A 22,780-nucleotide genomic window follows, 5' to 3' on the forward strand; every position below is an offset into this window, starting at 1 on the left:
CAACTACAAATCAATCAATCAATCTCTTTATCTACTCCATTTAGCGAGCTACAGATCTCACAAAGGTTATCCTGACTCAGATAATTGGGATTTCATGGGGCAAAAAAATTCAACATCTATCTTGCCATTGTCTTGTGTAATGTTAAAAAATTCCTTTTATGGGGAATCGGTTAGATCAGATCTTCTATCGCTCACTCCCCAAAGCTGATTAGATGTCACTGCAAGTGCTCTGGGCGGGACAGAGAACTTCCGCTCTCTCAGTTCCTGCCTCTTTTCTCAGCCTATCTTCGCCAGGTGACTGAAATACTGCAGCAGCGCTAACTGTCAGTCACCTAGAGGAAGGCGGAGTTAGGCTGAGGGGGGAGTTGAGAATTGAGGCAGCGGAAGAGCTCTGCCCCACCCAGAGCACTTCCAGCTTCATTTTCATATAACGTCTATGGATGGGTTCACTTGCGTTCTTTTCACCTACACATAGATGTGATCAGATTGAAAGGTGGTGAGAAGGAGCTGATAGGTTCCCTTTAAGTGAAATTACCTAGATGGTGAATTGTGAGTCATTATAACCTTTACTACATCTGTCTATTTCCCTATTGATCATTTATATTACATATAGGAGGTAAATATAATTATATTTATAGTGATATATAATTATATTACCAACATAAATATAAAGATGCCAATATCTGCCATCTTTAAATTTAAAACCCATGCCCACCTTCGTTACCATGTTTTTATTGTCTTTTTGCATCTAAAAACAAACAAAAAAAAAATGAAGCAATTTATTAAATAGTCTTGCATAGTTGAAAATTTATATAAGTCCAATGTGTCTCCAGGGTTAATTTAATGAAAAGCAATACTGAAGCATGACTACAAGACCAGACTACACAGGGCTTGTTTGTAGTCTGTTGCCATGGAGACACACAGGTTTGCACAGGAGATGTATAAACAAAAAAAGGTAGGGGGCTATTTTGGCGCTTTTTTGGGGGGGCTATTTATTACTCACCTCTTTTGGCAAACAAATTGATAACCCCTTTTGAAAACACAGGATCTGAAGAACTGAGATTGGATGTCTGAAAATACAGCAAACATTCAGAAATCATTAACCCCTTTAGTGACCAAGCTACATTTTTTAAAAATCTGTCCAGTGTCACTCTATGTGGCAATAACTCTGGAAAGTTTCAACATATCCCAGTGATTTAGAGGTTTTATTTTTTTGTGACACATTGTACTTTATGTTAGGCCCCCTTCACATGTCTGTGTTTCCGGTACGCATGGCATCCATTTTTTTCACGGACACCAATCTAGGGTGCTGCACACATGTCCGTGTGTCAAGGCATCTACATGGAGACGTGTCCGTATTTTTACCAGAAGCACGGATGACAAGGATGTATACAAGTCTATGGGTCCATGAAAAACACGAACAGCACATGGGTAACATACATGTGTCATCCATGTGCCGTGCGTGTGCTGTAAGTGTTTAACATTGCAAAGTATAGGGGAAACTTTAGAATAGATTTTTTTAGTGTACGCTCACACTAGCATATAAAAAAAAATCCGTCCCATTCTCATCCCGGAACGGGACTATTTCTTCTCAGTTGTCATCCATATGCCGTTAACTGTTATGGCCAAAGGAAGCCAGATGGGACAACCTGTAAGTCCAATTACCTATAACAGTGGTTGGAGGTGATGACTTACTAACGTTCATTGCTATGAAAATTTAATTGCCAATTTTTTTTTGTCATGTGGAAAGTTTTCATACCTTTGTCTGCTGTGAAGACCATCTGGAGACCGAAAATCTGCTGAGTAAGGCGTCTCGCACCTGGATTTTTCGATATGAGAGAGAGAGATTTGGTGTTAGAATATTGTACTAGTGGTTCGATGACTATTCCAGGATATAACATTAGAAATCACAGAATGTCAGAGTTGGAAGGAACCTCTAGGGTCCAAACCCTGCTCAATGCAGGACTCACTAAACCATCTCAGACAGATGTCTGTCAGTGTGAAGACTTCCATTGAAGGAGAACTCACCACCTCTTTGGCAGCATGTTCCACTCATTGATCACTCTAACTGTCAAAAAGTTTTTTCTAATGTCTAATCTGTATCTTCTCCCTTACAGTCTCATTCCATTGCTTCTCGTGTTTCCATGTGTAAATGAAAATAAATGTGATCCTTCTACAAGGTGACATCCTGTCAGATATTTGTAGACAGCTATTAAGTCTCCTCTTAGCCTTCTTTTTTGCAAACTAAACACTCCCAGATCCTTTAACCATTCCTCATAGGACATGGTTTGCAGTATATGAGTATAAGCCTCATGACTGACAACCATGAAGGGAATTTATGGACACACGGGTTTTTGAGGTATGGGTCATGCCATATCACTATCAAAGGGGGAGAAATAATTTCTGTTGGTGCCAACAGCAAGTTGACCTATGAATGGTTAATATTCAAGTCAACAAGGACCTATATATCGTCTTCTATGGATCGGCCTTGACTGCTGCTGATAAACAATAAAATCAAAAAGGTGGAATCTCAACGGCAACTGGTAGTAGTAGTAGTCATTGATGAAGTCCTAGCTTTGGGCTAAAATTTCCAGACTGGTCATTAAAATTGGTTCTGCAACAATTCGGAAACCAATTTTAGACTACGTTAACTTGGGACAATAAGGATAAATGACTAGGAGGAAAATATATAATGCAGTGATAGGAGTAGACCCTAGTGAAGATGTATTGGCTCCAAAGACACCTCCAAACGTGGTAATCCCATGATGTACCATTAGGATCTAAGCCTGGCCCACTGGAGTTTTACCAAACGGACAACTGTTTTTGCAGGGCTCACGCTATTAAATGCCATACTGACATTTAGAAATTGGTAATACATATCGTAAAGATGTCGATGTGATCGGCAAGGATATGTATAAAAATCACTGTAGATATGTTTTTCATTTTACCTTTTTGTCCATCAAACATCCAAATAGCAAAATAAATAATCCCTAAAAGACAAAACAAAAGCAGATTACAGAGATTTGTAACATTCCGTCCACGATGTCATTAAACTATTGTTAATTAGTGGCTACATAATGTGTCGTCCACACGATAGCTGATAAATGTAAGATCTCTGGGGGTCCAAACACTGGAACCCCAATATTACAAGACCACTGCTAGAACCCTAATTGCTCCCGAGAACAGGGGGGTCAAAATCCTCTGTGTGAATGGGGAAGTAGTGAGCATATGCGACCACCTCTCCGGTCATCACTGTCTTTTGGTGTTTGCACATGTTCATTAATTCATTCACATATGGGACTTTAGGAAAACTGTTTCCAGGAACAATAAGGGTCCCAGCAGTGGGACCCCTAGCCATCATACCTCTATATAGTGAAACGGTGATAAAGTTGTCTATGGGGCAACTCTTTTTGGAGAAATGTGAGAGACCACTTTCTCCTTACCTGGAGCGCATTCAGTGCCGAAAAGATCCCACGTATTACCACGCTGCCGTTGATCATTACTCCTATTCCAAAGCCCCAAGTGAGTCCGAGAAGTGGAGTCAGGATCAATATACATTTTGCGATATGATTTAAGGAGCTCTTCTCTTCTTTTTTCGGCTTGTCGCCTACAGAAGGCCGGAGGACTTTTATGATCACCACAAACAAGGTGATGAAATTTACCAGTAAAATGGTTAGCGCTGGTATAATAAAAGCAAGAAATGCCTTGCTCTCTTTCATGTTGAGCCAGCATGCTTTACCGTAGGTGTACGTTTTGCTGGGTTGGGTGACCGCCACCGTTATCACTGAAATAATGATAGGACATCCGTAACCCAAGAAGAATGCGATCCCCATCATGATCGTCTTGCTTAAGTCATGGAACACACACATGAGACGATAGAAGAGGATGAGCCCCATGGTTAACATCCAAAAAAAGGTACACAGGTAGAAGAGATGCGTGAAAAAAGTTGCTGCCACACAAGCATCTACGTTTCCATAGTCAGACACAGCACTACCAATGATAAACCAGATGTCTGCCATCAGCAGCGACACAGCAATGTTCATGATGCAGACGTGACGCAAGTAGGAGGTCTTGTTCTTAGTCACAGACTTCCAGACTGTAGCCTCAATTATGATGCAGATGACCAGACTTAAGATGGAGATGCCCAACCCGATATAGGAAATATATGTCAATATTAATTCTTCTTCTGGACTAATATTGTAGTCGTAGGACATAAGGATGGAGAATGAAGTCAAGTGATCACAGACACATGTGACCATCGTGCTGTCACTATTGTTCTTAGCCTGGCAGCCTGTACTGTCCCAGTCCTGGATGTTAAAATTCCAAAACACGCACAAAGTTTTATTCAACTTGTCGTTGCTCTTTTTGAAGTCCATCCCAATCTGGAAGTTGGTGTAGTTGCCCGTCACCGTCGTTGTCATGACCAGACCATTGATGACCCCTAGTGTGGAAGAGTTATTGCCAGTTGAGCCTAAAATGTCCTTCAATGTAGAATAGGCAACGCTAACAACGGTGGAATTTTCTGAGAAATCTCGTAGGGCCGTTTTATTAATTAAAATATTTCCCGTTAAGTTGTTCGTATGGCTAAAGTTGAAATTTGCCGTATAATCGTTCAAGTTATTTATAATGTTGCCGAATAGTTGAACATTGCTGTTATTAATATTGACCGGTCCGGAGATTGATAGCTTCTCTGCAAATTGCTCCACAGATTGAAGAAGATTTGAACTCTGTTGGACCCTGTGGGGAACCTGATTCCAAGTGGTTGTGTTCTCCACGACGATGTTGACCGTCTGGAGAAAATTCTGAAAGTTAAAAAGAAATAATAAAGTTAATGACAAATCGAGAGTCATACACAATGTGTGATCAAACTAGGTATTTGGAGCAAGAGGTCCCAATTTTGGGAAACTCAGAAGGATACCGTTCCAAAAGGACTGTCACCAGGAGCATAAACGTTGAGGGTCTATCCTTATTAGGGGAAATGAAGAGCGACATCCTTAGTATAAGTCATTAATTGGTAGGAATCAACCACACGAACTGCGAACGCATTTGCCATGAGGTTGCCAACTTAGATTGGACTTAAACACAATGCTAGTCACCAATGTAAATGTGGCACTAAGCTAATGTATCCAATGAAGACATGATGGTGCTCACCAAAGCATTGCTGCCATAGGTCAGACAGATTAAATATTGATGGTCACATATCTCTGACTCTGAAACAATCTGTTTTAGAGAAAAACTTACTTTAAAATCCTCCGGGGACCGAGCTGCACAGGAGACTAGCTGGACAGGCGGGTACCCGCCGGCTGCTCCCTGCCCGCTGCTCTGGATTGACAGGTCTCTGCCTATAAGCGCATGTAGGCCGAGAACTGTCGATCCCAGGAAAGGAGCTGGGAGCAGACCCACCCGTCTGACTAGTCTCCAGCACTGCTTAGTCCTTGGAGGTTTTTAAATGATGTTTTTCTCTGAAACACTGCAGGAAATATATTAGAGAAAAATTTTGCTCTGCATAAAATTTAGCAAAATGGTGGCCAATTGAGGCCTTCCTTTACCTCAAAAAAATAATACCACTCATCTGTGCCACTGCACCTGCCACCCACTGTCCACTCCTTGGCGCCTCTTCTTTTCTCCTTCTTTTGTGGCGTGTACTTTCGTCTGAATTGTCTCTCTATGCCCTGGCTTCCAGTTGAACATGGCTTTGGCCTTCAATGTGCGCCACACCAACGCAGCAAACATCGTGATGTCACAGCGCTACTATGCGCATCACCAAAGTGACAACATGGTGAACAATGATATCAGTCAGAGGCCTTGTCAAATTGGAAGCCAGGACCCGGAGTGAAGAATCTGAACAGAATGTTTGTGACGGCGTTAAGAAGAAAAACAGGTGCCGAGGAACGGCTGCGAGGGTAGCGGGACAAGTAAGCAGTGAGGTGAGCATCCTTTTTTTTATTCACCCTAATTTTATTATGCTCTGGGGTTTAGTGAGACCCCAAAACATAATAAGGAACATGCAATTAGCAGAGAACAAATTCACCGTGAATCAAATTTCCCTATAAAATCCTTGTGATTTGCCAAATTCGAATCTCAGCAAATCCGCTTGTCTCTATTCCTGCGTCCTATGAGAGCTCTAATTTTTGACTAAAGGGGTATTCTGAGCACAGATTTGGATATGCCAATAGTTTATGTTTGGTGAGGGTCTAACTTCTTGGAGCTTCCACCGATTTTACGATTAGGCCAGGGTCTCTCATGTGAGAGATTTGGGCTGAATATGCTAATGACACTCGGCTCAAACACTGTATGTTTTCTGCATATTTGGGTGAATATATATGTACTTTATTTTCATTATATATATTGATTTGGATCATATCACTGACTTTCTAACATTTACTGAATGCTATGTGTGTTTTCTTGTTGGCCATATTGTGTCTCTTCGTGCCCCCTGCACACCATTTGTGCATTGGTTTTTAATTATATTTTTATATAAAAAATTGTGAGATACAAATAAAATTCTTGTGACAATGTATTGTTTTTAGTATCTTTTATTTGGATGTGTACTATAATAATAAAAATAGTCAGCACTCTGAATATCTTTGGTTTTAGTTTGATATTCAAGTGTAGTCTGAATTTTCACACGCACCCATAGACTTGAGTAGGTGCGCGTGATCTGAATTCTGAAGCCACTCGCAGCGTGCTGCGTTTTTTTTTTCCCTGCTGAATCAGCATGAGAAAAAAATAGCAGATCCGCACTGCCCCATAGTATAACAATGGGCCGGGTGCTATTTGAATTAAACATCGGAGAGCACGCGTTATACGCTCCTGTGACAGAGACTTTTAAAAGATCATGGCACTGTGCAGAAGTTCTCCTGGCCCACCAGCTGTGCAGGGAATTGGTGCACTGCTTCATTCGAGTACAGCTCAGAAGTACCGAATAATACAGACATAATAAATCAGCACAATCTATCGAAAAGGAACCGTGTGGTAAAGTCTTACCGTCATCACAGATGTCTCCACCTTGTCCATGGCAGTTTCCACTCTTTGTAATAAGTTGACCACGAGTGTTATATCATTGGCCGATGTTGTTATTGCTTCCTTCTCTGCAATTACGGCAGAACTTAGATTCCCAAGGACGAGGGGAACCGAGTCTCTAGATGTGGGACTTGTCAAGGTCTAAAGAGACAACATAGATTGATGACTGTGAGATGAGCGAACCTGAACTGTAAAGTTCGGGGATCGTACCAGACACGGTGATGAACTCCGAACAAGGACTTCTTGGTAAAGTCTGTTTTAGTGCGAGAGAGAGAAAATGTTGCAGCCCCCTAGCCCTTACTATAATGATTTTTCAGCACCCAAGTTCCAGTCCTCATTGACTTGTATAGGGTTTGGGTATAGGGTTCAAGTTTGGGCAGAGTTCTGGTATCTGAACCAAACTTTAGAATAACGTTCGCTCAAACCCGAACATACACAGGTCCGCTCGTCTATGAGATTTGTGTGTTATTAGCACTCAAACAGACTTATGTTCAGAGCATTTGTCTATGATTTAAAGGGGTGGTCTGAAACTAGCACTGATTTAATCCCAAATGTGTATCTATACAAAGTAATAATTTAATTGGTTTTCTACTATACTTTAATACAAAGTTCCCTACTATTCCCTCTCTACTGTAACTGCTGTATTTATTAATTTTTTTGTCAACTCCCTGTTTGATGAGATTTCATTTGAAAATCCTCAGTGCATGTTCGGATACTCAAAAGAGACATCACTGTCGCAGCCTCTGTCCCCACCTTGAAATGAAGCGTAATCAGTGACGTCCGTTTCAGGGGCTGGGCCAGTACCTGCTGTACTGAGCATGTGTTGGTTGTCTTGGTTGTCAATTCCAACAACTGCTCAGTAGGATCTTGTCACTGTGCAATGTTCTTTTTAATGCATAGTGACAGTGCGCTCCCTCGCCAGCTCTGATGAAAAGTGACGAGCAAGAGAGTGCACTGTCAGTGTGCATTGTAAGGGAGAACCCGGCAAGCAGGAATAGTAGAGACCAGCCATGGCCCCACAGTGATATCACTGATGGCACTTTGATTCAGGGTGGGTCAGATGCTGTGGCAGTGACTGTAGCCTCTGTACACTGATGACGTCTTGTTTGAAAATCCCCAGTGCATGCTGGGATACTCAAACAAAATGTCATTAAACAGGAAGTTGGTAAAAAAAAATTAGATAGATTAGAGAGAGAAAGGTAGGGAATTTTTAAATAGAGCATGTAAGGAAAATAATTACATTACATTAAATACTGTAGGTAGGCATTTTGTGTGTGTGCCTGTGAGTCTTGCTAATGCTGCGGCATTAAGGAGTTAAAAGTTTGTTGCTAGAGAGACCGACAGAGGCTGGGCAAATGATGTAAGTGACAGACAGAGACCGACAGAGGCTGGGCAAATGATGTAAGTGACAGACAGAGACCGACAGAGGCTGGGCAAATGATGTAAGTGACAGACAGAGACCGACAGAGACTGGGCAAAGAACATAAGTGACACACAGAGACCGACAGAGGCTGGGCAAATGATGTAAGTGACAGACAGAGACCGACAGAGGCTGGGCAAAGAACATAAGTGACACACAGAGACCGACAGAGGCTGGGCAAATGATGTAAGTGACAGACAGAGACCGACAGAGGCTGGGCAAAGAACATAAGTGACACACAGAGACCGACAGAGGCTGGGCAAATGATGTAAGTGACAGACAGAGACCGACAGAGACTGGGCAAAGAACATAAGTGACACACAGAGACCGACAGAGGCTGGGCAAATGATGTAAGTGGCAGACAGAGACCGACAGAGGCTGGGCAAAGAACATAAGTGACACACAGAGACCGACAGAGGCTGGGCAAATGATGTAAGTGACAGACAGAGACCGACAGAGGCTGGGCAAAGGACGTAAGTGACACACAGAGACCGACAGAGGCTGGGCAAAGGACGTAAGTGACACACAGAGACCGACAGAGGCTGGGCAAAGGACGTAAGTGGCAGACAGAGACCGACAGAGGCTGGGCAAATGATGTAAGTGGCAGACAGAGACCGACAGAGGCTGGGCAAAGAACGTAAGTGGCAGACAGAGACCGACAGAGGCTGGGCAAAGAACGTAAGTGGCAGACAGAGACCGACAGAGGCTGGGCAAATGATGTAAGTGGCAGACAGAGACCGACAGAGGCTGGGCAAAGAACGTAAGTGGCAGACAGAGACCGACAGAGGCTGGGCAAATGATGTAAGTGGCAGACAGAGACCGACAGAGGCTGGGCAAATGATGTAAGTGACAGACAGAGACCGACAGAGACTGGGCAAAGAACGTAAGTGGCAGACAGAGACCGACAGAGGCTGGGCAAATGATGTAAGTGGCAGACAGAGACCGACAGAGGCTGGGCAAAGAACATAAGTGACACACAGAGACCGACAGAGGCTGGGCAAATGATGTAAGTGACAGACAGAGACCGACAGAGACTGGGCAAAGAACATAAGTGACACACAGAGACCGACAGAGGCTGGGCAAATGATGTAAGTGGCAGACAGAGACCGACAGAGGCTGGGCAAAGAACATAAGTGACACACAGAGACCGACAGAGGCTGGGCAAATGATGTAAGTGACAGACAGAGACCGACAGAGGCTGGGCAAAGGACGTAAGTGACACACAGAGACCGACAGAGGCTGGGCAAAGGACGTAAGTGACACACAGAGACCGACAGAGGCTGGGCAAAGGACGTAAGTGGCAGACAGAGACCGACAGAGGCTGGGCAAATGATGTAAGTGGCAGACAGAGACCGACAGAGGCTGGGCAAAGAACGTAAGTGGCAGACAGAGACCGACAGAGGCTGGGCAAATGATGTAAGTGGCAGACAGAGACCGACAGAGGCTGGGCAAAGAACGTAAGTGGCAGACAGAGACCGACAGAGGCTGGGCAAATGATGTAAGTGGCAGACAGAGACCGACAGAGGCTGGGCAAAGAACGTAAGTGGCAGACAGAGACCGACAGAGGCTGGGCAAATGATGTAAGTGGCAGACAGAGACCGACAGAGGCTGGGCAAATGATGTAAGTGACAGACAGAGACCGACAGAGACTGGGCAAAGAACGTAAGTGGCAGACAGAGACCGACAGAGGCTGGGCAAATGATGTAAGTGGCAGACAGAGACCAACAGAGGCTGGGCAAAGAATGTAAGTGGCAGACAGAGACCGACAGAGGCTGGGCAAATGATGTAAGTGGCAGACAGAGACCGACAGAGACTGGGCAAAGAACGTAAGTGGCAGACAGAGACCGACAGAGGCTGGGCAAATGATGTAAGTGGCAGACAGAGACCAACAGAGGCTGGGCAAAGAATGTAAGTGGCAGACAGAGACCGACAGAGGCTGGGCAAAGGACGCAAGTGGCAGACAGAGTTCTGTTTAGGGATTGGTTTCTTTCCTTTCAGTTTCAGTTGCAGTGTCAGTTATTGAGGGCCTGTGTCAGTTGCAGAAGGCTTGTATCATATGCAGAGAGTCTGTGTCTATTGAGGATCTGTCTCAATTACTGACAGCCTGTGTCATTTGCAGAGAGCCTGTGCCAGTTGCAGAGGGCTTGTGTCAGGTGCAGAGTGTCTGTGTCAGACTTGCGAGAAACTCGGACGAGTCTCGCATGTCAATACCCAGCACTGCCACCGGTACTTGGATCGGAGCGTTCAGCTGCATGTATTTCTATGTAGCTGAACGCTCCGATCTGAGTGACGGCGGCAGTGCCGGGTATTGACATGCGAGACTTGTCTTAATTTCTCGCAAGTCTGATCCCGGCCTCAAATGCAGAGAGTCGGTGTCAGATGTAGAGGATCAGTGTCAGATGCAGAGGATGAAGAAAACCAGGGGAAGAGTCTTGAGTCTTGAGGAGATCATTTGCATATTCCCAGTGCCTTCTGGGATAAGTGAAGAGTCTCCGCGAGCTCAACGATCACTGGGTTTTGGCCGTTGCAGCTGAAAAGAGGAAATCGGAAAACCAGGGGAAGAGTCTTGAGGAGATCATTTGCATATTCCCAGTGCCTTCTGGGATAAGTGAAGAGTCTCCGCGAGCTCAACGATCACTGGGTTTTGGCCGTTGCAGCTGAAAAGAGGAAATCGGAAAACCAGGGGAAGAGTCTTGAGGAGATCATTTGCATATTCCCAGTGCCTTCTGGGATAAGTGAAGAGTCTCCGCGAGCTCAACGATCACTGGGTTTTGGCCGTTGCAGCTGAAAAGAGGAAATCGGAAAACCAGGGGAAGAGTCTTGAGGAGATCATTTGCATATTCCCAGTGCCTTCTGGGATAAGTGAAGAGTCTCCGCGAGCTCAACGATCACTGGGTTTTGGCCGTTGCAGCTGAAAAGAGGAAATCGGAAAACCAGGGGAAGAGTCTTGAGGAGATCATTTGCATATTCCCAGTGCCTTCTGGGATAAGTGAAGAGTCTCCGCGAGCTCAACGATCACTGGGTTTTGGCCGTTGCAGCTGAAAAGAGGAAATCGGAAAAACCGCGCGCCGATGAGATTGGCTCATCTTTCATCGTTTTTAAGAAATCTCAAGATGGAAGAGGCCAGGAGCCATTTGGTGAGCTGCATTTCTTTCTACATGTTCACAGACTTACCAGTGGAAAAGCCAAACTTCACATGCCACAAATGCAAGCTTGTGTCCCTGTTGGAGGAAAAGTTGCAAAATCTCGAAGAGAGGTTGGCTACGTTGAAGATCATTAAGGAAGGTGAAGAGTTCTTGGACAGAGCAGAATTATCTCTTCATGTTACAGAAAGAGAAGAAATTCGAAGTGCACCTGAAGAAACAGAGGAATGGAGACATGTGACCCAGAGAAGCAGGAGGATCAGGAGGCAGTCAGCACCCATACTGCTCAGAAACCAGTACCAGGCTCTCACGCAGGAAAATGATGAAGAAATACATCAGGATAAGACTTTGCCAACAAACAGCAACCTTGTACGCCTTCAGAGTCCTCCTGGATGGAGAAAGAAAAATGTTGTGAAGAAGAAACGGAGAGTGGTGGTCATGGGGGATTCCCTGTTGAGAGGAACAGAGGCCGCTATCTGCAGACCAGATATAACTTCAAGAGAAATGTGCTGTCTTCCAGGTGCAAAAATTAAAGATGTGTCTGACAGGATATCAGGACTCTTCAGACCTACAGATGACTACCCATTCCTGCTACTACATGTGGGGACAAATGACACAGCAAGAAACGACCTGGAAACCATCTGCAGAGACTTTGAAGACTTAGGCAAGAAAGTGAAAGAACTGGGAGCGCAGGTGGTCTTCTCTTCCATCCTCCCAGTGGATGGCCATGGAACAAGGAGGTGGAATAAGATTCTGCAGGTGAACAACTGGCTACGTCGATGGTGCAGTCAGCAACGATTTGGATTTCTGGATCACGGAGTGAACTACTTATACGATGGACTACTTGCTAGAGATGGGGTGCACCTTATGAAGACTGGAAAGCATGTATTTGGAAGTCGCCTTGCTACACTTGTAAGGAGAGCTTTAAACTAGAACAACATGGGAAGGGAAGCAAAAGACCAGAAAAAGCCATACACCTGACAAATGCTATTGAGAACTCTGCTAATAGAAGTGGAAAGGAAGAACAAAGACGAAAGAATCTAATTAATAACAATATTGGAGAAAGAGAAACCAATCACAAACTAAAATGTTTCTATACTAATGCACAAAGCATGGGCAACAAACAAGGAGAATTGGAACTACTAACACAGGAAAAGAAATATGATGTCATTGGAATCACTGAAACTTGGTGGGACGATACACATGATTGGAATACAAGACTAGAAGGATACAACTTATTTGCAAGAAACAGACTTGATAAACGAGGAGGGGGTGTTGCATTGTATGTTAGAAACGCATATATCTGCACAGAGATTGAAGCTTCAGAGACTGGGAGTTCTGTGGAAACTGTTTGGGTAAGAATACAAGGACAGAACAATGGAAAGGACACCATTGTAGGCATTTACTACAGGCCGCCTGTGCAAGCTGAAGATATGGATGAACTCTTTATGCATCAAATGGCCAAGTTCTCCAAAAAATATGACATACCTGTCATGGGAGATTTCAACTATCCAGACATTTGTTGGGAATCTCTCTCAGGCAAAACTAACAGGTCAAGGAAATTCTTATCCTCTCTTGCTGACAACTTTATCTTCCAAAAGGTAGGGGAGAAAACAAGGGGAACTGCTACCTTGGATCTAATCCTCATAAACAGGGAGGAAATGGTTGAGGAGGTAAAAGTGGCTGGAACCCTAGGAGGTAGCGACCATGCTATTTTAGAATTTTGGATAACTAGAGGCGGAAGACCTGTGAAGACTCAGACGTCAAGGTTAGATTTCAGAAAGGCAGATTTTAAGGGATTCAGAAAGATAATTGGAGGGATCCAATGGCTGGATATCCTTAAAGACAAAAATGTCCAGGAAGGATGGGAAATCTTGAAAAATGAAATTCTCAAAGCACAGTTGTTAACAATTCCGAAAAGAGGGAAGAATAGGAAGCATTTAAGGAAACCAGGATGGGTGAACACAGAACTTAAGCACATGCTAAAAAGGAAGAAAAAAATGTTTATAAAATGGAAAGAGGGAGGCATATCTAAAGAAGAATATAATGCTGTCTGCAGAATCTGCAGGGCACAAATCAGATTATCTAAAGCTGAAAATGAATTGAGGCTTGCAAGAGATGTCAAAAGCAATAATAAAGGATTTTGGGGATATGTCAAAAGTAAAAGAAAAGTCAAAGATGCTATAGGATTTTTACAGGATGAAAATGATGAAATGGTAAGACAGGATGTTGAGAAGGCTGAACTTTTAAATTCCTATTTTGCATCTGTTTTCTCTCAGAAAGGAAATGTAACACCAACTGTTATTCACTGTCCTATTAAGGGAATAGAAGAATCCAGGATATCTATAAACAGAAAGATAGTGAGGAAACACTTAGCTAACCTAAATGAATTCAAGTCTCCAGGTCCAGATGAATTACACCCCAGAGTACTGAAGGAGATAGCAGAAGAAATTTCTGAACCACTCTCCATAATCTTTGAAAATTCTTGGAGAACAGGAGAAGTGCCAGAAGACTGGAGAAGAGCAACTGTTGTTCCTATCTTCAAAAAGGGGAAGAAGGTGGACCCAGGCAACTATAGGCCAGTGAGTCTGACTTCTATACCAGGAAAGATCTTTGAACAAATTATTAAACAACATGTAAGTCAATACCTGGATAAGAATGAAGTGATCAAACAGAGTCAGCATGGGTTTGTAACTAATAAGTCATGTCAGACTAACTTAATTTCCTTCGATGACGGTATCACTGATTGGGTGGATCAAGGAAATGCTGTAGATATAGTATATCTTGACTTCAGCAAAGCATTTGACAAAGTCTCTCATACAATCCTTATTGAAAAAATGACTAAGTATGGAATGGACAAGGCAACTGTTAGGTGGATTCATAGCTGGCTTAGTGATCGGACCCAAAGAGTGGTCGTAAATGGCTGCACATCCAGTTGGAAGAATGTCTCAAGTGGGGTACCACAGGGCTCTGTCCTGGGCCCTGTATTGTTCAACATCTTTATCAACGATTTAGATGAAGGAATTGAGGGTAAACTGATTAAATTTGCTGATGACACAAAGCTAGGAGGGATAGCTAATACTAGAGAAGAGAGAGAGAGGATTCAAAAAGATTTAAATAAACTGGAGAAGTGGGCAGTAACTAACAGAATGGTTTTTAACAGGGAGAAATGCAAAGTACTACATCTGGGCAATAAAAATGAAAAAAGCATATATAGAATGGGAGGAATAGGGCTAAGTGACAGCACATGTGAAAAAGACTTGGGTATACTAATAGATCACAGACTGAATATGAGTCAACAGTGTGATGCAGCAGCAAAAAAGGCAAATGCAGTTCTAGGATGTATTAACAGAAGCATACAGTCTAGATCACGTGAAGTCATTATTTCCCTCTACTCCTCTTTGGTCAGACCTCATCTGGAATATTGTGTCCAGTTTTGGGCACCACATTTTAAAAAAGACATCAACAAACTGGAGCAAGTTCAGAAAAGAGCGACCAGAATGGTGACCGGTCTGCAAACCCTGTCTTATGAGGAAAGGTTGCAGGATTTGGGAATGTTTAGTTTGCAAAAGAGAAGACTGAGAGGAGACTTAATTGTTGTCTACAAATATCTAAAGGGCTGTCACATTGTAGAAGGATCAACTTTATTCTCATTTGCACAAGGAAAGACTAGAAGCAATGGGATGAAACTGAATGGGAGGAGACACAGATTAGATATTAGAAAAAACTTTTTGACAGTTAGAGTGATCAATGAGTGGAACAGGCTGCCACGAGAAGTGGTGAGTTCTCCTTCAATGGAAGTCTTCAAACAGAGGCTGGACAGACATCTGACTGGGATGATTTAGCGAATCCTGCTTTGAGCAGGGGGTTGGACCAGATGGCCCAGGAGGTCCCTTCCAACTCTACGATTCTATGATTCTATGATTCTATGGATCAGTGTCAGATGCAGAGGATCAGTGTCAGATGCAGGGGGCCATGTTACTGAGCGGTGACCTGCAGATGAGTAGTGGAAATGTCTTAAATTGTGTACTGTCAGGGGCATAACAATGGCGGATGCAGAGGTAGTTACCGTAACTAGGCCTGTGCGAGTGGGGGTCCCGCCGACGTCAGCAGAATCATCAACTGGATGTGCGTCCTCAGATGTACATTCAGCTGAAGTGCATTGCAATGCAGGGGACCCTCCGAGTCTGTGCGCTGCAATACACACTGCCGGACACTTAGAGGCCAGTAGCTGACGTTGGCGAGCACGTGACTGGGGGCGCATGGCAGTGAATTACTGCTCTCCCGTTGCTCGCATGCTTAGCTCAGCTGTCGGCCAGACAACATTTTTTATGGACATATTAGAACACCATAATAAATCATTACGATTATCAATGACATGCCATTTGTCTACAGCTTATCACTCTGAAATGAAAATATTATCTGCATTCATTATTAACTGTAGAACAATGATGATTACCATCATAATCTGCATGAGGTTCCCCAACTTCAAAAAAAATCACTAAATAATGTTTTGGGGTTTTTTTATGAGCAAATATGAATATAGTGCCCAATTTTTTTGGACTGTTTAGGAATCTGTAGACGGTCGGCAATTCTGCGGTGTCTGTCCTGGTATGAATGTTGGTAGACTTACGTCCAGTTGATTTTTAATGTTGTCCAGAGCTGCGGACACGCAGCCGTAGTAGGTAAGATTCCATATGGCGCCAATATCAGTCATCACACAGGTGAAATTCTTCATTCCCGTTAACTTTGAATCCTCTTCTTGACAGGAAACAACGGTAACAGAACCTATGCCTCCGACATAAGGTGATGTGCACTTTGGATCTATAAGAGAATGTAAAAGGGTCCTTCATACATCTAGGGCTAGAGAGGGGTTTCCTATAACCCATACTGTATAAAGGCTTTATTAAAGCATAGTCCCATTGCATCCTACTCCACATCAAAAAAGCCTTAAAGGCAAGTGGATCCTTTGTTACAACAGTCCTGAATTTGGGTGGTCTCACTCAAGTTGGGGTGTTCCAGGATGAGACATAACCATCCCTACTGGCAAGTATGCTTCCTTTACCGTATGTATACTATCAGTGGCTCTTAGTTATTAATGGATTGCACACAGTTGAGAGTCTTCCTGGAAAGTCACTTTAACTAACTAGGCCTTGGTCTTGAGATCAACCAATTTTTTGAAACTCAAGTTAGCCAGTTTTGCAAAATTTTGCCAAAATATCTGTATTAATATATGTGTATGTATGATTGAATTACAGCAGATCTATAACCACACTGATCAGGTAAGCAGCAGCTGCCAATTATGTGTCCCTCCCTCCTTCTGCCTTACAGAAAGTGACTTTCCTAATTTTTTTTCTCCTTCTCAATTAAGTCTTTATATTTTATTCACACTCTAATCTTCAGTTCTGTGCTGCTGCCACACACTATCTGTCCTATTTCTTCTGTGTTTTTTTGGCTTTATCTCCCAATCTCTATGGCTCAGCTGTGACGTTCTTTCACTATCCAGATTCACCACAAAAAAATGGTCGCTGCATTCCCTGCCTCTGCTTTTATACAGGCTGTGTCTCTCCAGATTAGCTGTGTTACACTGTGTGCTAACTAAATGTCTGGCTGATGGCACGTGATTCATCTTGGTCTGATGCTATCTTCTTCAATGTGTAGCCCCTGTAGGAGAAGCAAACTGCATTTTGTTCAAATTTAACCAACTTCAAATAATTTCTAAAAATTCAACATGAATTTGATTTGCATTAAATCAATTTACTGATCCACCAAGTCCTACCTTTCTCAATTAATTATACATGAACTATGTCCAAATTAATCATAACCCTCTTTAGTTAAAGGCATCCAGACCTATTTATTGCTATAGTATCCGGCATTACTTGGAATGCTCTAACCGTAAAGAACCCTTTCCTATACAGATTTCTATTTCACCTTTCCCCTACACGCAATGAATGTTTTCTTGGTAAGGTCCTATCACCTCCCCTAAATAATACAAATATCATACCTGTCACATATTTTAGGGTCATATTTTCGCTTGAGACGGTATCAAAAATCTGATTAGTAAGAGTGCAATAAGCAACGAAATCCACACATTCGGCAGAAGTAGTGGGAGCGTACAAAGCCCTAAAGCACTGTCCTGTAGTAGACAATGGCATAGCTGTGAAGAAAGAGGAGAAAAGATGGTTTACATCCGGTATACAAGAAAATCCTGAGTCATGCACTGTACTGTAAAAATCCATTTTTTTTGTTTCATCAAAGGCAAAAAAAATAAATAATTCAAACTCTGATGAATGGTTCACATGACGACACCAGAAGCGCCTGATGGACCCGGACATATTGTAATACAGTCCACCGGGCGCTGTGGTTGTGTCCTTTGCTTTACTAAAAAAATACTTTTTTATATATATAATTTTTTAATATGCTTTTTTACATTATTGCCATCAACATGGATGCATGAGGGTTTTTTGTTCTTGAAAGATGAGTTGTAGTTTTGAACGAAATTATTTATTTTACCATAGAATGTACTGAAAAATGGAAAAAAAATTGCAATTCCACCACTGATTTTTGGGTTTTTGTTTTTACTGTAAAAAAAATAATCTGGTAAAATGATTCTCCACGTTAGTACAATTACGGAGATTGCAAACTTATAATATTTATTTTTTTAGGTTTTAGTGGTTCAAACTTGTAAAAGAAAAAGATTTATGTTGCCGTGTTCTGAATCCAGCAAATTTTTAGAACTTTTTCCCATCTATATAACGGTGTGACGGCTGTTTTTTTATTTTTTTTTTTTGCGTGGGTCATGCTGTAGTTTTTATTGTTATTATTTTCCGGTACGTAGGATCTTACAGTCACTTTTTATGGCATTTTACTCCCCAAAAAATGGCAATTCTGATATTTCATTTTTTTTCCTCTTCATGGAGTTACTTTATTTTCAACTCAGACCTTTACGGACACAACTGTTCACAGGAACACAAAGCCTTGCTTTTGGGATCCATGGTGGTATCAGTCCCCCACTAATTATACAATAAGCAGCTGTTATGTGGTGAGTTCTCCTCCAATGGAAGTCTTCAAACAGAAGCTGGACAGACATCTGCCTGAGATGTGTTACAGAATTTTTTTTTTTTGTTGATGGGAGAGGTTGAAAATGTCTTTCTGTTATACAGAATGGTAGTTTCTAGCACAGAATTCAATTTGGTCAAAATGTTGAGATTTTTCTAAACACTTATTTTTTCCCCCCACAAAACTCCAATATCGCAGTTCGTTATTACCTATCGTGTGCAGATGGTTTCCTGATGTTGTAAAAATTTCCAAAACCGTAGCTGTTTTATTGTAACCGGTCACATCACTTATACAGCATGAAAAACTAATACTCTGTTTACACTGGAAGCTCCCGACCACCGGGCTCCGGCTGATCTGAGACGGCTTGGCGAGTCTGACAATCGTTATTACTTTGCTTGCCGACACAACGCCAGCACTGCCTATGTCCACGGAGCACTGGTAATTTCCTGAAAAATAAAACACAAGTATTACAAGCCGGGTGACGATCAGGGGTTAGTGGTTATTGGGAGCACTGCTCTGTAGAAGACCTAACGAGAATAGTCCAGGGCCGGGAAACATGGAAATGAGAGGAAGGAATTTTACACTGGAAACCCATTCAATATGGCGGAAATAAATTCTGCAAGTACAAACGCCACGAGAAAGAACGACAGAAAGATGGATTACTAAGTGGGATATAGAGAGATCAGTTACATACACACGTGGTCAAAATTGTTGGTACCCCTCGTTTAATGACAGAAAAACCCACAATGGTGACAGAAATAACTTGAATTTGACAAAAGTAATAATAAATAAAAAATCTATGAAAATGAACAAATGAAAGTCAGACATTGCTTTTCAAAATACCTGTCGAAAGGTGCAGAAGTCTCAGTGACAGTTGCAGGAATCGTTTGATTGCAGTGATTGCCTCAAAAGGTTGTGCAACAAAATATTAACTTAAAGCTGTGTGCCCACGTTGCATTTTTTAAGCGTTTCCGCAGCTCTTTTAGACGCGCGTTTCTGCTGCGGGAAGGCTTAAGAAAAGCATCCAATGTAATTATAATGGAAAACACACATGTTGTGTTAATGGTGCGTTTTTTTCCGCTGCGGAAACGCTAAGTGGAAAAAAACGCAGCATGTTCATTCCGCATACATTCAATTGTATTGCAAAAACGCATAGGAAAACGCTTAACAAAAGCGCTTCATAAAACGCATGCGTTTTCCCGGGAGGAGGGTGTGTGTTTCCGCTCAGGAATATTCTGCCTGTTAAACGCTACGTGGGCACATAGCCTAAGGGTACCATCATTTCTGTCGAGGCCTATTACATGAGTTTTATTTTTTTTTTTAAGGTCTGACTTTCATTTGTTCATTTTCATAGATTTTTTATTTATTATTTCTATGACCATTGTGGGTTTTTCTCTCATTACACATGGGGTACGAAGAATTTTGACCACGTGTGTATATTACATAGATCAATATACGTAATAGTGATAAGAGAAAGATATGAAATAGATAATAGATAGATAATAGTTACATAGATAGATAGTCGGGGTACCTCAGGGCTCAGTCCTTGGCCCCCTTCTCTTCTCTCTCTATACGGCCCCAATTGGACAGACCATCAGCAGATTTGGCTTTCAGCACCATCTTTATGCTGATGACACACAACTATACACATTATCCCCCGACCTTACCCCCTCTATACTACAGAACGCCAGTGACTGTCTGTCCGCAGTCTCCAACATCATGTCCACTCTCTATCTGAAACTCAACCTCTCAAAAACTGAACTTCTTCTGCTCCCGCAGTCTACTAACCTCCCTAAATCTGACATTTCCCTCTCCGTGGGTGGTACCACAATAACACCCCGTCAGCAGGCGCGCTGTCTGGGTGTTATGCTTGACACCAATCTCTCCTTCACATCCCATATACAATCTCTTGCCCGCTCTTGCCGCTTACACCTAAAGAACATTTCTAGAATCCGCCCGTTTCTCACCATGGAAACAACAAAAACTCTCATTGTAGCATTGATCCACTCCCACCTGGACTACTGCAACACTCTATTAATTGGTCTCCCCGTTACTCGACTTTCCCCTCTTCAGTCCATCCTTAATGCAGCAGCCAGGGTCATCTATCTGACTAATCGGTACTCGGACGCATCCGCTCTTCGCCAATCCTTACATTGGCTGCCCATTCATTATAGGATCCAATTCAAAGTACTTGTTCTCACCCACAAAGCTCTCCACAGTGCAGCACCCCCCTACATCTCCTCCCTTATTTCTGTCTATCAGCCTAACTGACCGCTGCGCTCTGCAAACGACTTTCGACTAACCTCCGCACTAATCCGCACCTCCCACTCCTGACTCCAAGATTTATCCCGCGCTGCGTCAATCCTCTGGAATGCTCTACCCCTAGAAATTAGGACTATCCACAATTTGCATAGTTTCAGGCGCTCCCTCAAAACACATTTGTTCAGAGCGGCCTATCACGTTCACTAATCAAAGTCATTCTATGTGTAAGTGTGCGTGTGTAGCCCATTCACTATCTCCATCCATCCTTCACTCCCTCAAGATGGCTGGACCATCATTGTAAGTACACCATTGTAAATACACACCTGTACTCTGTATCTCCCCCACCTCATTGTAGATTGTAAGCTCTCACGAGCAGGGGCGGCTTATTTTACTTTAATTATTGTATTGTTAACGTTGTTACTTATGACTGTTGTGTTTTGAAACTGTTAAACTGTAAAGCGCTGCGGAATATGTTGGCGCTATATAAATAAAGATTATTATTATTACTAGATAGTAGATTGATAATAGATAGATAGATATGGGATAGATAATAGATAGATAGATAGAACATTGATATGTACTGTATATTGATACTCACCATCCCAGGCCACTGTAGTCACATTACTTGGGATCGTCAGCTTAGAGGAGCAGTTGTCCCGATTATATGTGTAGTACATGGAAGGAATGTTGGTATTGCTAAAGAACCAGGTGATGGATTTCACATTGGTGGTGTTACAATTACACTCTACGGTCAGTTCTTTTCCTTCTGATATATTGTTCTTTGAAGTCAAGGAGGCTCCAACTAATAGAAAAAAAATAAGAATAGTTATTGCACACGACCCATCAGGACCGGCCTTGGCATTTAAGTGGTTAAGCAGCGACAATTGGAGCTCCCTCTGGTTGCTGCTGTTAGTGGCTGTATAACACAGATGTCACATGTCTGGTACGGAGGGGGCTCAGGACCTTAGGCTGGTTTCACATTCGCGCTTTTTAAGCGCACGCACGGCCGGGGGTAGCTCCGCCCCCGAGCCGGCTCTCTGCCCGGCGTGCCCGCCCCTTCCTTGTAGCGCCGCCTCCTAGCGCACAGCGGCGCCTGCGATCGGCGCACCCTATCTTTAGCATAGGGTGCGCAGATCGTGCGCAGGCCGTGCGCTAGTTGCGCTTTGACCTGCGCTGCGCACTTTTGACGGTGCCGTGCGCGCCAAAATCAAACTTTTCGGATTTTGGCGCGCACGGCGCACCGTCAAAAGTGCAACTAGCGCACGGCCTGCGCACGATCTGCGCACCCTATGCTAAAGATAGGGTGCGCCGATCGCAGACGCCGCTGTGCGCTAGGAGGCGGCGCTACAAGGAAGGGGCGGGCACGCCGGGCAGAGAGCCGGCTCGGGGGCGGAGCTACCCCCGGCCGTGCGTGCGCTTAAAAAGCGCGAATGTGAAACCAGCCTAAGGTCCTGAGCCCCCTCCGTACCAGACATGTGACATCTGTGTTATAAAAAGCGCGAATGTGAAACCAGCCTTAGACCGCGCTCCCTACATCTTTGTCTGACATAGGACGCCTTATGTCAGGAAAGGGATAAACTGCTCTGGAAAAATGAAAACTGGATGCTAAGGAAAAGAGGCATTGAGATAGCGCCTGTGCAGATGGATCAGCTGCATTGTTTTCCTTTATAGGCATATTGTTCTCGTACAGAGATATACAGATCTATATACCTGTGTATCTCTATAGACCTGTACATTGGAGGTAAAATACAAGTCTGTTATTTTTTGTCCCTACGAAAGTATTAAACTATTGTGAAAAACAATTAATTATAATAATCACATTGTCTATACGCGTTTTAGAAATAAATGTCACAAACCAGTAAATAACATGGAC

General features: G+C 43.0%; 1 protein-coding gene across 5 annotated transcripts in view; it reads right to left on the reverse strand.

The window, feature by feature from the left end:
- LOC141098613 (adhesion G protein-coupled receptor F5-like) overlaps window positions 1-22,780 on the reverse strand; it is a 231,066-nt gene that overhangs the window by 16,113 nt on the left and 192,173 nt on the right. For 3 of the 5 annotated variants that reach the window (XM_073586579.1, XM_073586580.1, XM_073586578.1), the window contains exons 12-20: window positions 21,506-21,709; window positions 18,855-19,091; window positions 17,591-17,743; window positions 16,220-16,410; window positions 6,988-7,164; window positions 3,444-4,802; window positions 2,949-2,990; window positions 1,760-1,819; window positions 1,004-1,070 (exon numbers count right to left, since the gene is read on the reverse strand). In XM_073586579.1, coding sequence (XP_073442680.1) covers window positions 1,004-1,070; window positions 1,760-1,819; window positions 2,949-2,990; window positions 3,444-4,802; window positions 6,988-7,164; window positions 16,220-16,410; window positions 17,591-17,743; window positions 18,855-19,091; window positions 21,506-21,709 — 2,490 coding nt within the window. Of the gene's footprint in view, window positions 1-715; window positions 749-1,003; window positions 1,071-1,759; window positions 1,820-2,948; window positions 2,991-3,443; window positions 4,803-6,987; window positions 7,165-16,219; window positions 16,411-17,590; window positions 17,744-18,854; window positions 19,092-21,505; window positions 21,710-22,780 lie in introns of all 5 variants that reach the window. The other 2 variants (XM_073586582.1, XM_073586581.1) reach the window with 2 other exon arrangements.

This window comes from Dendrobates tinctorius, unplaced genomic scaffold (genome assembly GCF_039654945.1).
Source record: "Dendrobates tinctorius isolate UK_male_01 unplaced genomic scaffold, ASM3965494v1 ptg000093l, whole genome shotgun sequence".
Classification (NCBI taxonomy): domain Eukaryota; kingdom Metazoa; phylum Chordata; class Amphibia; order Anura; family Dendrobatidae; genus Dendrobates; species Dendrobates tinctorius.